The sequence below is a fragment of the Chrysochloris asiatica genome, unplaced genomic scaffold (genome assembly GCF_000296735.1).
Source record: "Chrysochloris asiatica unplaced genomic scaffold, ChrAsi1.0 scaffold00076, whole genome shotgun sequence".
In the NCBI taxonomy this organism is placed as follows: Eukaryota; Metazoa; Chordata; class Mammalia; order Afrosoricida; family Chrysochloridae; genus Chrysochloris; species Chrysochloris asiatica.
Window position 1 is genome coordinate 6,980,998 of NW_006408594.1, and position 15,615 is coordinate 6,996,612.

At 48.5% G+C, this 15,615-nt stretch overlaps 1 protein-coding gene across 1 annotated transcript; it reads right to left on the reverse strand.

Moving 5' to 3' along the window:
• Positions 1-9,070: 9,070 nt before the first annotated feature.
• On the reverse strand, positions 9,071-15,383 carry RASD2 (RASD family, member 2). Its single transcript, XM_006865229.1, has 2 exons — positions 15,107-15,383; positions 9,071-9,600 (listed from the first exon to the last, which is right to left on the reverse strand). Exons 1-2 carry the CDS (start codon positions 15,375-15,377, stop codon positions 9,071-9,073), a joined length of 801 nt encoding a protein of 266 aa, XP_006865291.1. The 5' UTR covers positions 15,378-15,383.
• Between the last annotated feature and the right edge of the window lie 232 nt (positions 15,384-15,615).

A 15,615-nucleotide genomic window follows, 5' to 3' on the forward strand; every position in this document is an offset into this window, starting at 1 on the left:
ATGTGTGTCATTAGTTGATCCGAGCAAAATGAAGTCTTCAATCTTTTCTCCATTTATTATGATGTTATTTGTTGGTCCAGTAGTGAGGGTTTTGTTTTGTTTTTTGCCTTGAGGTGCAACCCATAACGAAGGCTGTGGTCTTTGATCTTCATCAGTAAGTATTTTAAGTCCTCTTCTCTTTCAGCAAATGAAGTTGTATCATCTGCATATTGCAGGTTGTTAATGAGCCTTCCTCCAATCCTGATGTCATGTTCTTCTTCATAAAATCCAGTTTCTTGGATTATTTGCTCTGCATACAGATTGAATAAGTATGGTAAAAGAATTCAATCTTGGCGCACATTTTTCCTGATTTTAAACCATTCGGTGTTCCCTTGTTCTGTTCAAACGACTGCCTCTTGGGGCAGGTTCCTCACGAGCACAATTAAATGTTCTGGAATATCCATTCTTCACAATGTTAGCCATAACTTTTCATGGTCCACACAGTCAAAAGCCTTTGCCTAGTCAATAAAGCACAGGTAAATCTCTTCCTCATAATGTCTGCTTTTAGCCAAGATCCATCTGACATCAACAATGATGTCCCTCATTGAATGTTGTCATCTAAATTTAGCTTATACTTCTAGCAGTTCCCTATCGATGTACTGTTGCAGCCATTTCTTAATTATCTTCAGCAAAATTTTATTTGTATGTGATAATATTGACATTGTCCAATGATTTCTGCACTCTGTTGGGTCACCTATCTTTTGAAAGGGTACAAATATAGATCTCTTCTAATCAATTGGCCGAGTAGCTGTCTCCCTAATTTCTTGGCATACATGAGTGAGTACCTCCAGTACTGTATCTTGTTGAAATATTTCTATTTGTATTCCATCAATTCCTGGAGCCTTGTTCTTTGCTAATGTCTGCAGTGCACCTTAGACTTCCTTCAGTACCATTGGCTTTTGGTCATATGATACCACTTGAAATGGTTGAACATCTTTTTGGTACAGTGATGCTGTATATTCTTTCCATCTTCTTTTGATGCGTTCTGAATCATTCAGTATTTTGCCCATAGAATCTTTCAACATTGCGTGTCAAGGCTTGAATTTTTATTTCAGTTCTTTCAACGCTAAGAAACGAATGCTGAATGTGTTCTTTACTTTTGGCTTTCTAAGTCCAGGTCTTTACACATTTCATTATAATACTTGACTTTGTCTTCTTGAGCTCCCATTGAAATGCTCTGTTCAGCTCTTTTGCCTCATCATTTCTTTCTTTTGCTTTAGCTGAAAAGCAAGTTTCAGTGTCTTCTGGCACCCATTTTGGTGTTTTCTTGCTTTCTTAATGACATTTTGCTTTCTTCCTGTATGATGTTCTTGATGTCATCCCACAACTCTTCTGGTCTTTGGTCATTAATGGCTAATGCATCAAATCTGTTCTTGAGATGATCTCTAAATCAGGTGGGATATGTTCAAGGTCATATTTTGACTCTCATGGACTTGTTTAACTTTTCTTCAGCTTCAGACTGAACTTGCATACGAGCAATTGATGGTCTGTTCCACAGTCTGCTCCTGGTCTTTTTGGCTAATAATATGGAGCTTTTCCAAAGTCTCTTTCCACAGAAATAGTCAATTTGATTTCTGTGTATTCCATCTAGTGAGGTCTGTGGGTATAATCGTCTTTTATGTGTTTTTAAAAAGGTATTTGCAATGAAGAAGTCATTAGTCTTGCAAAATTCTATCATATGATCTCCAGCATCATTTCTATCACCAAGGCCATATTTTTCAACTTCTGATCCTTCCTTTGTTTCCAACCTTTGCATTCCGATCATCAGTAATTATTAATACATCTTGATTGTATATTTGATCAATTTCAGACTGAAAAAGTTGGTAGAATTCTTCATCACTGGCTTTAGTGGTTGGTGGGTAAATTTGAATAATAGTAACTGATCTTCCTTGTAGGCGTATGGATATTATCCGAAGTCCAGTAGTCATTGTTGTCATTGATAAGTGCCATTCAGTTGGTAATGACTCATAGTGACCCTGTATAGGGTTTCCGAGGAGCAGCTGGTGGATTTGAACCACCGACCTTCCGGTTGGCAATCTAGTGCTCATCCTACAGTACCACACCAGGACTCCCAATCCAATAGAAAGGGTCCTAGTTATAAAGTGAGCAGAAGAGGCAGAGATACACACAGGAAGACTAGGAAGGCAAAGATGGAGACAGATGCAGCTATGTGCATTGCTGGCAGCTATTTGTTGTTGTTAAGTGCCATCAAGTTGGTTCCGACTCATAGAAACCCTATATAGGATTTCCAAGGAGCAACTGATGAGTTTAAACTGCCGACCTTGAGATTCAAGCTACTAGAAACTGAAATAGATAAGGAAGAACTTCCCCCTAGAACCATGACCTGAATTTGGACTTCTAGCCTCCAGAACCATGAGAAAATAAATTGATGTTCTGTAAATCCACCCACTGTAGTATAGTAAAACTCAAAAGAGCCAGAACCTATATAAGGCAGAAACCTGTCAGGAAAGGAAAACTCACTGGATATATACGAGGTAGGATTCTTCATAAAGAGCGATAGAAAGGTGGTAAGCATATTGTCAAAGGGAGAACATTTCAAGCCCCAGAAAATCAGTGCAGTACGTTGAATTCCGGCTCTCACAGTTTTCTCTGTTATTTGTATTACAGAAGGTCTAAAACAACTGCCCAAACTACACTTGGTCTGCAGCCCCTCGGGTATCAGAGAAAAAGTATGTTGTCATAGCCACAGAATTAGAGGCTAGGTTGTTACACAGAACCATTACAGCAAAAGCTGACTATGCAGCGTAACCTGCCTAAGGAAACCTAACTAGCAAATGGTAGAGCTGAACCTGGTACCCAAGCAGTTTCAGACCAGAGTGCTTAAAATGAAAATACTATGAGACTTTGGTGTGAAAGGACCATATAGATGTGTGCTCAGGTTACCTGGCTTGGTTCAGTCCTTCAACTAGCCTTGACTTGGCCTTATTCACATAACATAGAAACCCGTATTTCTAAAGAGGATTACATCCGCAGGCATATTTTTGTTGTTAAGTGCCATTGAGTCAATTCTGCCTCATAGGATCTCCAAGTCTATAAATTGTTGCAGAAAAGGAAGCCTCATGTTTTTCCCATGGAGTGACTGGTGGGCTTAAACTGCAGATTTAGTAGTTTGTAGTCCAGTGCTTTCTCTACAGCATCACTGGGTTCCCATCCATTGGTTGTTGTTGTTAAGTGCTGTTGAGTCGGTTCCGACTCAAAGAAACCCTGTATAGGGTTTCCGTGGAATAGCTGGTGAGTTTGAACCACCAAGCTTGCGGTTCAAACTGACCTTATGGTCAAGTGCTTATCTTACAGTGCCACACCAGGACCCAACATATATTTTGGGGGTACATTTCATGCCATAACAGATGCTAAAGGGTTCAGCTGAGCTGGGATCAACTTTTACTCTTACAGCTGGTTGAGGTAAAGGTAGTGAATTTCATATGGATCAGACAAGGGAAAGCCACAAGGAGGAGAAAGCTAGTGTGGCGGTGCCTCCAGAGAAGTCCAGAAGAGCTTCTCAGCAGAGAGAATTTGGAGGCATTGGGAGATTCTCAAAGGCTACAGAAGGACTGAGCCACCAACCCATCTAGAGATGCTCAGAACCACACCAAGAAATCCAAAGGGGATTCCTAGTTTGGAGTCATAGTAATTTCCAAGGAGCACCTGGTGGGTTTGAACCACTGATCTTGAGGTTAGTAGTCCAGTGCTTATCCTACAGTATCACACCAGGACTCCAAAGTACCTACAGTAGTTCCTCACTTTTCCAAGTGAGATTAAAAAGATTGAAAACCAAATTTTCATCCTGGGACATAGAAGGGAAATACATCCTTAAAGTCCTTAAAGCAGCCGGAGGTCAAATACTTTAGAAGCCAAGTCTATTGAATTGTGCTTGTTAAAATTCCAGGTTGCATATGGTACCCTCAAGCCTGGGCCCACTGCTCAGGATGACCACAGTGGAGACTGTTAGCTGACCAGAGAATCTCCCCTCCCTTTTTTCTACAGTAAAGAATTGTCATTGGGCATGGGGCCACCTAGCAAGGGACTACACTTCCTAGCCCTTCTTACAGTTACATAAAGACATGGGCCAGGTTCTTGTCCATAGATAATGCATGAGTGGAAGACAGGGTCCAGGACCCTCAAGACAGCAGATGTGCATCATCCCTTGGGTGAACCTGAAGGTAGCAATGGCTGGACTGCAGCCATGCAGGTGAGGACCAAGCCTAGAGATGAAGGAGTCTAGAAATGATGAACACCTGAGTGCATAGATGCCTAACCAGATGGAACAGAGTCTAGGATATGATCCCAGATTTTCCCAGGGAAAAAAATCTCTTACTATGAGCACCCCACACTTTGAATTCTGCCTTTCTGGGTTCTCTGAGGAGTCCCTGGGTGGTGCAAATGATGAAAGCATTCAGCTGCTAACCCAAGGGCTGAATATGCAAGTCCATCCGGAGGCACCTTGGACAAAAACCTGGTGAGTGCCTTCTGCAAAATCAGCCATTGAAACCCCAAGGGGTTACAGTGCTCCTCTGGTACACATGGAATCACCAAGAGTCAGAACCGTGTCCATGACGACGGGTTTGGTTTGGGTTTTTGGTATTCTCAGAACCGTATTCAGGCATTGCACTCTGACCTGCTGGCTCCCTTCCTCCAGAGAGTAGCCCCTCAGCCAACTTAAGTTATGAAAGTTCTGCAGAGAAAACTGGCTTTGGAACCAGGTCACTTACTAGCTGTGCATCCTTGGTAGGTAACTATACCTCTCTGAGCCTCAGTGCCCTGATATGTGGAAGGTATCCATCCTCCTCCTTTCCCCAGAGGACACAAGGAGAGAATGCAGGAGAAAATCAGCATCCGCCTTGGTGCATGATATGTGGTCAACAAAGGTCAGCTCTCTTCAGGGCTTGGAACAGGTTTGTTCAGTTCAGATCCCTGCTGAGAATTTGCATCCCCCTCCCCCACCCCACAGAGACACTGAATCAGAATCTACCTTTGAACAGCAGCCATCATATTAAAATCTCCTTTGCAACGTCAGAATCACCTGGGGATCTTGTTCAACATCAGATTCTGATGCAGTACATCTGGGATGGAGATGCAAATTCTCGGCAGGGGGTCGGCCCAGAATGAACAGGTTCAAAGCCCTGACGTCCTTCTCCCTGACCTTATTCCCAGCAACCTTTGCTAGGAAGCCCCTGGCAGATCTCCTACCAACCCCCACCAAGCCATGACGCAGACTCAAGTTTTTCTTTTGAGTAAGTGACAGGTTCAGGGAGGCGGAACAGAACAAGTACTTAGAGTTCCCAGCACAGAATTCTCTGAAATCAGATTCCCAAGACTCCCTCCCCAGGGCTGGGGACTGAGGCTGGCTCTCCTGGGCTCATGCTGTCCCAGGAAGAAGGAGAAGTGTTGTCGGTGAGGCTGCCCTCCCCCATTCCAGGGGGAGCATGTAGGATGCAGGGAGTGGGAGCAGGCTGGGGCTGGAGACACGTGTTCTGTTTAGTAACAATCGGAATGCTGGGATTATATAAGAGGAAGATGAATTCCTGCGCACAGAGAATGTCAGGGTTACCAGGGGCTGATGGTGGGCTGTCTGGTCCAGCTGCCATCCTCCCAGCCTCCCATTTGTTGTTTCTAGTCCATGGCAACTCATGATGACCCCATGTGTGCATAGCAGAACAGCTTCATTGGGTGTATCTGGCTGTGACCTTTCAGAAGCAGAAAGTCACATCTTTCTTCCAAGGCATCTTTGGCTAAGTTTCAATCGCCCATCTTCTAATTATTGGTCGAATGCAGAACAGTGTGAGCCACCCAGGAATCCTTCCTCCCATTACAGATGAAGAAATGGGGGTGCCCGGAGAGGACACAGTTTACTCAGAGTCCCCCATGGGAGGGGGAGAGGCAGAAGAGGGATTGCTCAGGCGCACCCAGGCCTCTCCCTTGTCTAGCTCTTCTCTGGGTGCAGCCAGGCCTGGTGCTGAAGAGGACCGTTGGTCTTCATGTTCTACATTTATGAACACCAGGGCCAAGGAAGCGTCAGTGACTTGCTGCCTACGCAGGCGTTCTATGAGGACAAAGGATGGGAGGAAGCTGGGCTCCCAAGTAAGCAAAGGCAGTCTCCCAGCCCAGGCTCACCTGACTTCGTGAATGTCAGCCCAGGGGTCTCTCACTGTGCTACTTGTCTCTAAACCTCCATTTTCCAGGCCTAGTACTGCATTACACTCAGCAGCACTTGCCCAACCATCCGGAGAACACCACCCCATCTGTCTGTCTGTCTCTCAGATGCAAATCCCTTGCCTCACTCACATGGATAGCAGGGTCTCGGACTAGCTGTGCCAGCCTGGTCAAGCCTGACACCTCATTCAGAACAGGATGAATACAACTAACTCCTCATGTGGCCCAGGACAGAAGGTGCAGCCACGCAGTAGGTACTGGACTGGCTCCCTTCTCAGACCTCTGTCCTGAGGAAGACACGCTCAGTCCAAAGTGGCATGTCCAATGTTTGGGGGTCAGTGCCCTTCTTGCATCCCACAGGCCTCCCATCCCTTTACCCAATCCTGTCATCCTGACTCATGGTCCGATGTCTATAGAAGACTTTCTATAAAGCTATGGACTGTATCAACCACACACAGCATCAGCCATGTCCTGGCCTCCAGACTCATCTGTCTTCAGACTGCTTCCTGGTGGCATTTGGGACCAATGCCTCTGCTGTGGGCCCACCCTGAGCATTGGGGGATATCTGGTAGCACTGCTGGCCTTCACCCATTCAAAGTGGTAGTGCCTTCTCTGTTGACCATGAAAAATGTCTCCATTGATCCAAATGTCCCCTGGGGGCAAAATCTTTACAATCATCCACACAGCTTCTGCCGCCTGACCTGGTCAGCTCCCCCAGGTACACAGACAACTCCAGACTGAGACCTGGCCCAGACACACCTGGAGGGCCCAGAGGGCCGGGGCTCAGGGCAAGTTTCATTCCCATCCCCCACCCCACACCCTGTATGGAAACCTGCAGACTGTTCCAATGCTACCAAGCTGGGCAGGGGCATCGTAGGGCAGGAAAAGCTCATGGAAATACAGAAAACAGACGAGGTTGTGGACACGGCTTAGAAACAAACCCACTTTAATTGCTAGTGTCCACAGATGCCAGGGCCGCAGCTGTGCCAGGTGAGACTGGACCACACACTTGCCTTACTCAGGGAACCGGGACTGATTGGGGGTGGGGAGGGGGCAAAAGCAGGATGGGGGCTCTACCTGAGGGCAGACATGGAGGCCAGGGTAGGTGTGGGGCATGTATCTGTGTTCGTTCACATGTGAGTACATAGATGTACATGACAAAACACATGTATCTACAGGAACCCACACTGACCCATCCAGAAAGAGGGTCAGGGATAAGAAACCGGATCCCTGAAGGCCCCAAAGGCTGAGGCAGAATCAGAGGGACACATCATGGTGTGTACCGAGTGCCCAGAACTGTCCACACTTCTGCCACTCAGACATGCTGTGTAAATTGGAGTAGGTGCCTTGCCCTCTCTGGGCCTTGGAAAGCCACACTGGGTAATCACTAAGATTCTTTGTGGCCCTAGACATCAATAGTTTTTTAAAGAGATTAAAATACAAAATATATTTGTTGAGAGCCGATGATAAGGGCCTTCTGGTCTATTAAGTTCAAATCCCATGCTGCCAGGGTGCCCAGCACAGCCCAATCTCTGGCACGAGGAAAAGGCCACCAGGAACTTTACTGCCCAGCCTCACCCCAGCTCCGCTCTGGCTCCCAGCTGTTCTCTCCTCCTGCCAACAGCTGTGTGTGCAGAAGGCAATGCGTCAACACAGTGGGGCGGAGCCAGCGCTGGGGACCTAAGTGCACCCCTCACCCTCTGTCTCCTAACATACAGTGGATCAGCACCCACAAGGTGCTCAATCAAGGCTTGAGGAGTAAACACAGTAGAACTAGCTGGGAGGTATGGGGCGGTCTGGGGCACATCACTCTTCCTACCCAGCCTCAGTTTCCTCCTCTGTGAAATGGGAACAAGGAGCAGCAGGAGGAATTCTGCCTGCCCTGTGTTTGGGCAAGTGCTCTGTAAACTGGCAAGCTGGGTTTGGAGGTTAGCATGAAGTTAGGCCTGGGAATCTTCTCTGGGGGCAGGGGAGTAGGTATCCCCAGGGGAGGCAATGAGTGGGTCTGAACTGGGAGGGAACATTAGAGTTTTTACAGTACAATGATTTCCATTTCTACCTGATACACATAAACAGCTGTAGCAACAACAAAGCTCAACCATCAGATACAGGCAAAGGACATGGATGTGTCCGGAAGATGGACATAGTCTAGAACAAAGATGTGGTCTGGGAGATGGACGTGTCTGAGATGTGGACGTGCCCAGGACATGGACGTGTTTGGGAGAAGGGCGTGCCTGGGACGTGGGTGTGTTTGGGAGAAGGGCATACCCGGGATGTGGATGTGTTTGGGAGAAGGACATGCCCGGGATGTGGATGAGGCCTTGGAGAAGGACTAACCCAGAAGATGAATGTGGTGTGGCCACATCCATTTCAAACACACAGAGGTCACTGGCTCAATAACAATGTCAGCTAAGGGCCAGCAGAACAGTGAGCCAGAAGGCAGGCATTTCAGGATTGGGAATGGATGAGAGGATCTCTCCAAACTGTCCCCAAGACCAGGCTGGGTCTTTCTCCAGATGGCGGAGACCTCCCATCCTATGGTCAGTTCCAGGAGGCTTGGCCAGAAGAAGGCATACTGACCCCTCTGACATTAGGGTTGGTTCTACCTCAAGAACAGGTACGTTTTAACCTGAGTGTCAGCCTAAGTCCAGCTATATGCCGGCCTTGTCTCCAGCTCTGGGGACCACATGGAGCTGGACCAATGGGGGAGGCGCAGAAACGAAGGCTCTGGGAAGTGGCAAGGAGGCATGAGAATGCACAGAATTAGTGGCTGTGGTCCTCCGCTGGGGTCAAAGGTCCTAGGACAAGACTGCTGCTGGGGATATAGGTGGCGGGTGTCGGTGCCCCAGCATCCCTCATGCTACTGGATGGTGCATTTGTCCCTCTCTCGGGCCTGGCCCTCCCGCAGGACCTTGGCTTTGATGTACTTGAGGTCACTGTTGACGCTGGGGCGGCGGGCAAAGGGCGACACCATGCCGTAAGCGTCCATATCCTTCACACGGCGCATGCAGAAGGGCCTGGGGTGGAAGGCATCACCGTACTGCACTGAGATCTTCCGGTGCAGAGCGGGGCTCATCTCATGCGGCAGCTTGGCCATGCTGAAGAGCACGTAGAACATCTCATCCACGTTGGTGTTCTTCTTGGCTGACACCTCGAAGTAGGCGCAGTTCTCGTCACCTGACACCAGCAGCTCAGCCTCGGTGGTGGGCACCTGGCGGGAGAGTTCACCGTGGTCGTTCTTGTTGCCGCAGATGACCATGGGCAGCTCGGCCGCCTCCTTGGTCTTGTTCTTCAGGCAGGACTTGACCTCTAGGATCTGTTTCTGGAGACGCTTGACCTCATCAAAGGACTCGCGGCTATCCAGGCTGAAGACCAGGATGAAGACGTCACCTGTGGGGGAGAGAGCCGGGGAGGTGAGTCACAGGCCACTCCTGTCCTCACCCCCTGACCAAATATCTGTCCTAACTGCTTCCACCTGTGGGGGTGCCAAGCCCTTCAAAGGAAGCAAAGACTTAACCCTCACAGTCTCCAATGTCCAGAGCAGGAAGCTGAGGCTCAGAGGGGTTCAATCACTTATGGGAAGCCTCACAGCTAGTAAGAGGAATAACCCAGCTTCAGCAGGGCTAATTCTACACATGGAGTCCTGGTGTGGTGCCACAGTAACCGCTCTGAACTGCTAACCACAAGGTCAGCAGTTCAAACCCACCAGCCACTCCTTTGGAGACCCTATACAGGGTTGCTAAGAATTGGAACCAATTCAATAGCTCTAAGCAACAATTCTAAATGTTTCTGCAGGGCTGGAGGCAGGCGAGTAACCCCTGGAATCATTGGATTGTTTGAATAATCAAGAACCAAGCCAAGCCAAACTAACTACCACCGAGTTGGTTCTGATGCCTAGAGAGGAACCCTCTAGGGCAGAGGAGAGCTGATTATTGGTAGTTTCCAACACTAAATCTTTACCTGAGCAGACAGCCTCATCTTTCTTCCACAGGGCAGCTGATAGGCTTGTACCAGCCAGCTCGAGGCCTGCAGCCCAACACTTAGCCTACATTGCCATCAGAGATCTCTGTGTTAGAATAAGTTAAACGTCATTTCAGTTCAGTGCACAGCCTCAGGACCCTAGCACTTGCTGCACAGTAGGGTCTTAGCATCTGTGGCCACAGGTGAATTTGAGCAGGTCACCAAACTTCTCTCAACCTCTGTTTCCCCATTGAATCGCTGCAGGTGACACACTGCCTGGTGAGATTATTTTGCCAGTTACACGAGACAGTGAACAGCGAGGCATTTAGTACTAGCATGTGGCACGTGCTCGGCCATCTTTGGTGTCGACAAGGGGCTTCATGGCCACTGTCCCACTGAGTCCTCACCAAACCTCTGTGAAGCAGACTTGATTACCTTCCTGCTACAGACAAGCAAAAACTAAGGCTCAGGAAGGGCGAGCAACTTGCCCAGGGACACACAGCTTCAGTGTGGTGAGGCCAAGATTTGGAATGAACTCTGTCCTTCACCTAGCCAGGGCCTGATGTATAGCAGGTGCTCTCTGCTTCTTGAATAATCTGCAGGATGGATAAGTAAGTGAACATCTGCCTCTAAGGCCCACAAGCTACAAGAACTCGCTTCATTGCTCAAGAAAGGTTTTCTATTCAGCTACAGCAGGGGTGGGGAACCTTTTGTCTGCCAAAATTTATAACATCATTCACGGGCCATACAAAATTATCAACTAAAAAATTGGCCTGCTATATTTGACCAAACGTGTTCATTAACTCACCCCTAATGGTGTGGCATTGTGGGTTAATGGGCTAGAATGCAAGGTCCGTTTGAACCATAAGGTTGGTGGTTCAAGTTCACCAGCCGCCCCTCAGAAACACTATACAAGGTTGTTGTAAGTTGGAACCAACTCGATGGCACTGAACAACAACAACAGGATTGCTGTAACTGCGGTTGCCTTGGCAGGGTCAGGCCACCACTGGGCTACTACAGGACCAGACAAGGAGGTGGTGGCATGGAACGCATGGGCAGGAGAGAGAAGGCTCCGTGCCTCCTCCACTGCAGATTTGACTACAATGATCAACCTCAGTCGAAAGGCACCTTCCTTCCTTCTGCTTAAACTCTCCCCAGCCCTGGGGTGGTTGATAGTGATGTCTGTGTTAATGGCAATAATCCTGTTTTACAAACGGGGAAACTGAGACTCAGGGGAGTAAGCAACTGGCCCATGTTCTTGGGAGGAGAGTCAAGCAAGACCAGCGTCTCACAGAACTGGTTGCCTCTGTCCTCTGGGAGGGATATAAGCCCCCATAACAGCACTTGCCAGAGTCCTGGTGTGGCGCTGTGGGTTAATGCATCAGACTGCAAAGCCATTTGAACTGCAAGGTCAGTGGGTCCAGCTCACCAGCTGCTCCTCGGAAACCCTATACAGGGTCGCTATGGGTCGGAATCGACTCAACAGCACTTACCAACAACAGCACTTGCCACATTCAGAACCACATGTCCCTGCTAACTGTGCTCCCAGCAGCACAACCTGATGCAGGGAACTTCCATCTCCTTCTCATCACTGTCCCCGCAGAGCCTAGCACATAGTGGGTGTTCACCAAAGCTGGGTGAATGGATGGGATGGAGTGGGATGAATGATGTGGGCTGTTTTTGAAAGGTATTGCAAAGCAACGTCAGCCTGGCAACGGGTTCTGCTTGGGCTGGCTGCCAAACCCCATCCTGTTAGGCTAATCCTAGGAACCCCTCCCCCCAGGACTCAGCCGCCTTGACATAGTCAAATGCAAGACCACAATGCCAAGCGTCAGAGACCAGCCATGGCTGGCAGCTGGATAGAGAGCTAGCAGCGGAATTAATGGCTTTCAGAATTGCCTGCACTTAAGCACCAGGTTGGAAAATGAGGCACGGGTTGGTGAATGGGGGGAGAAAAAAAAAAAATGCAAGCAGCAGACAGATGTGCTCTGAATGATAGATCCCTGAAAACACAGACAGACAAAACTGATTTCTATTCTAGGGACATATTGAGAGTGCCCGTGTACCCAGGGAGTGTCTGCTGGAGTTCACACCTCACTGATGATGTAACCAGCTCTGGAGGTTGGGGACACTGGCCAAAGGGGCGTGAGTCTTATCAGTAATGTTTAAAGGGACAGGGCAGGATTAGGAGTGTAATTAAAAATTAATTTTGAAGATGTGCACACGGTTCCTCTCAACATCTGCCCTTTCCCTCTGACTCTATCGCTGTTAAGTGCCATCGAGTTGGTTCCAACCCATAGCGACCCTGTTTAGGGTTTCCGAGGAGCCAACCTTGAGGTTCAAACTGACTTTGCAGTCCAGCGCATCAACCCACAGCGCCACATTAGTCTTCTTCATATCATGGGTGCTGGTCCCCTCCCAACTAAGAGAACGTGGCCATTCATACAACACCCATTGTGCACGCATGGGAAGCTTCCCACATGTGCTTTCTTTCAGTTCTCAGAGCCACATGGGAGGGAAGAAAGACTATGTCCTTTGGAACGCTGGAGAGGATGAGCGCCGGGGACTATATTACCTGTCTCTGCTCACCAAGACAGAGAACCTGTCTAAGTCACCAGTTGGTAGAGCCAGGATTCAAACCCGGGCCAATGCAGGGCTTGCTCTACCTACAGCTCCTCCTAAATAATGGCAGGGCTCTGAGCGCAGGTGGGTCATCTGCCCAGTCTTAGTTGGGACTTGTCGGGGATGGGTGGACATGGACATGGGTTTCTTGGTTTAGAAACATTTTGATTTTCGGGGGGGGGGGGGGGGGGGTTGTTATTTTCCTGGTGGCTAGAGGATTATTTGTCCATTTGGCTCTTTCCATTGCTGTTGTTAAGTGCCATCAAGTCGGTTCCTACCCAGAGCAACCCCATATAGGGTTTCTGAGGAGCGACTAAATCGCCATCCTTGCATTTTAAACCAACTTTGCTTCCAGTGCATTAACCCACAGCACCACACCAGGACTCCCTTTCACCAATGGGAAATGACTCTGGTTCCATTTAAAACCGACTACTGAGCACTTCTCATCTCCTCAGGAAGCACTTCACAGGTTAACTCACCTAATTCTCCCAATGACCTTTAACAAAAGGCCAAGTTGACAAATGAAGACACAGAAGCACAAAGAGGGGGAGTCACTGGCCAAGAGTTAAAAACCAGGAAGTAGACGACCCAGGACCCAGAGCCAGGCAGACCAGCATCTGGACTTACACTCTGACCTACCACTTGGCCCCAATAATGTCTGTGATGTCTGTGAGTCCCTACATTCCCAGAGATGCCTTTCTCACCGCTCCCCAGCTGGTCCTCAGGCAGCACGATAGTTTAGGGTATGAAGTATGAAGCCAGATTGGCAGTTACGAGCTGAGCAGCCTCCTTGAGCCAGTTCCTTAAATTCTCTGGGCTTCGGCTGCCCCACTTATAAAATGGAGGCAAACACCTATCTTCCTATGTATTTACATGTGAGTCCCTGGGCAGGACAGTTACTGCACTTGGCCTCTAACCGGAAGGTGAAAGGTTGGAGTCCACTCAGAGGTACATCAGAAGAGAGGCCTGGCTATCTACTTCCAAAAATATGAGCCACTGACAGCTGTATGGGAACACAGTTCTACTCTGTCGCACAACAGGTGAACAGTGAGTTGGAGTAGAACCAAGTCACTGGTTTTAGGCATTTATATACACATTTATATACACTGGTTTTAAGGAGCTCTGGTAGTGTAGTGGTTACAAATCAGGCTGCTAACGTCAAGGTCAGCAGTTCGAAACTACGAGCTATTCCACAGGAGAAAGATAAGGCTTTCTGCTCCAGTAAAGATTTACAACCTCGGAAACCCTGTACAGGGTCGCTATGAGTCAGAACCGACTCCACGGCACATAACCACCACCACCATACACTGGTTTTATGTGGTGCTGCTGGATAATGCACTGGACTGCAAGGTCAGTTTGAACCACAAGGCTGGCTGTTCAAACCCATCAGGCGCTCCTTGGACAGACACCCTATACCAGGTCGCTGTGGGTCAGAACCAACTCAACAGCACTTAACAACAACTACATATACAGTGGGATGGTTCCACAAGATAAGCATTGGACTTCGAAGCACAAGGACCACAGTTTGAGCCTACCAGCTACTCCTAGGGAGAAAGATGAGGCTTTCCTGTGAAAATTTAAAGTCTCAGAAACCCTACACAAGTTCACAAGTTCACCTCAATGGCTCTTAACAACAACTCCCAGGTGAACACATGCCAGGTGCTAAGAACAGGGCCAGCTAGCCCAGACTTCTTTATAAGTGTTGGCTATTACCATGGCTGATACTATTACCAAGCCCCTTGTTTGGGCAGAGACCCACACACACACATCCTCTTGGCTAATGGCCGTTCAGTCACAGCCTTTGCTCTCTCGGAGGCCTGTGTCCAGAGCAAGGTGGAGCAGGTGCCTGACCGGCAAGGCGGGGGGGCAGAATGATGGACAGCAGGTGCACATTAGTCTGTTACCTGGGAAGATGGCCCCACTGCAGGTGTGTGTGTATGTGAGTTCATGAACTGCAAGGCAGCCCCTGTCAAGAGGAATCACTCTAGGGCCAGGAAAGGAGGAGGAACAGAAACAGGAAATACAAGGAAGAGGAGGGATAAGTGATGTGACATCAAAGAGATGGCAATCAACAGGAAACAAAATGTGAATGAATTGTTCAATGGAAAACTGATCATCTGCTCTGTGAACCTTCACCCAGTTCACAATAAAAACTTACATAAAAAAAAGGTAAAGAGTAAGTCTCCAGAGCCAAACAGAACAGAGAGTGGACCCGATTCCACCTCCGGTTTGGGCAAGCAGCCACACCTGTGCCTGTTTCCTTGTGCGTTTTATCTCAATCGATGAATAGGTCCAGGTCCCGCAAGGGCCTTACCTGTAAGGATGGAGAGTCTGCGCATGGCGGGGAAGGGGTGGTTGCCCGAAGTGTCCAGGATGTCCAGCTGGTACATGTCACCGCGGATGTTGTAGACCTTGCGGTGGAAGTCCTCAATGGTGGGCGTGTACTGGTCCTCGAAGCGGCCATTGAGGAAACGCGAGACGATGGAACTTTTGCCCACCCGAGAGGCCCCCAGCACCACCATGCGGTACGAGTTCTTGGCGGGCACGCTGAGCGTGCAGTTTCCGCTGGACAAGGTCTTCATCATGGCTCGGGGCTGTGGCACAGAGCAAGGAAGGAACAGGAGTCAGAGGGCCGTCGGCCATGCTGTTCTAGTCTCTGCAAAATGGAATAGCTAAACTATGTTCTAATAGACTTTGGAGTTCTATCCACCCATTCATTCATGCTGTCTTTTGTTTACTGTCCTCTTCATTCATCCATTCACTCACTCGCTCATTCACACTCCCTCTTAGTTAGAAGGTCACTGGGTGACTCAAACGGATTGC

Coding starts and splice junctions, on each gene's coding strand:
- RASD2 (XM_006865229.1), bottom strand. CDS start 15,377: ATGATGAAGACCTTGTCCAGCGGAAACTGCACGCTCAGCGTGCCCGCC. Junction 9,601..15,106: donor CAGACTCTCCATCCTTACAG/GTAAGGCCCTTG, acceptor TCTCCCCCACAG/GTGACGTCTTCATCCTGGTC.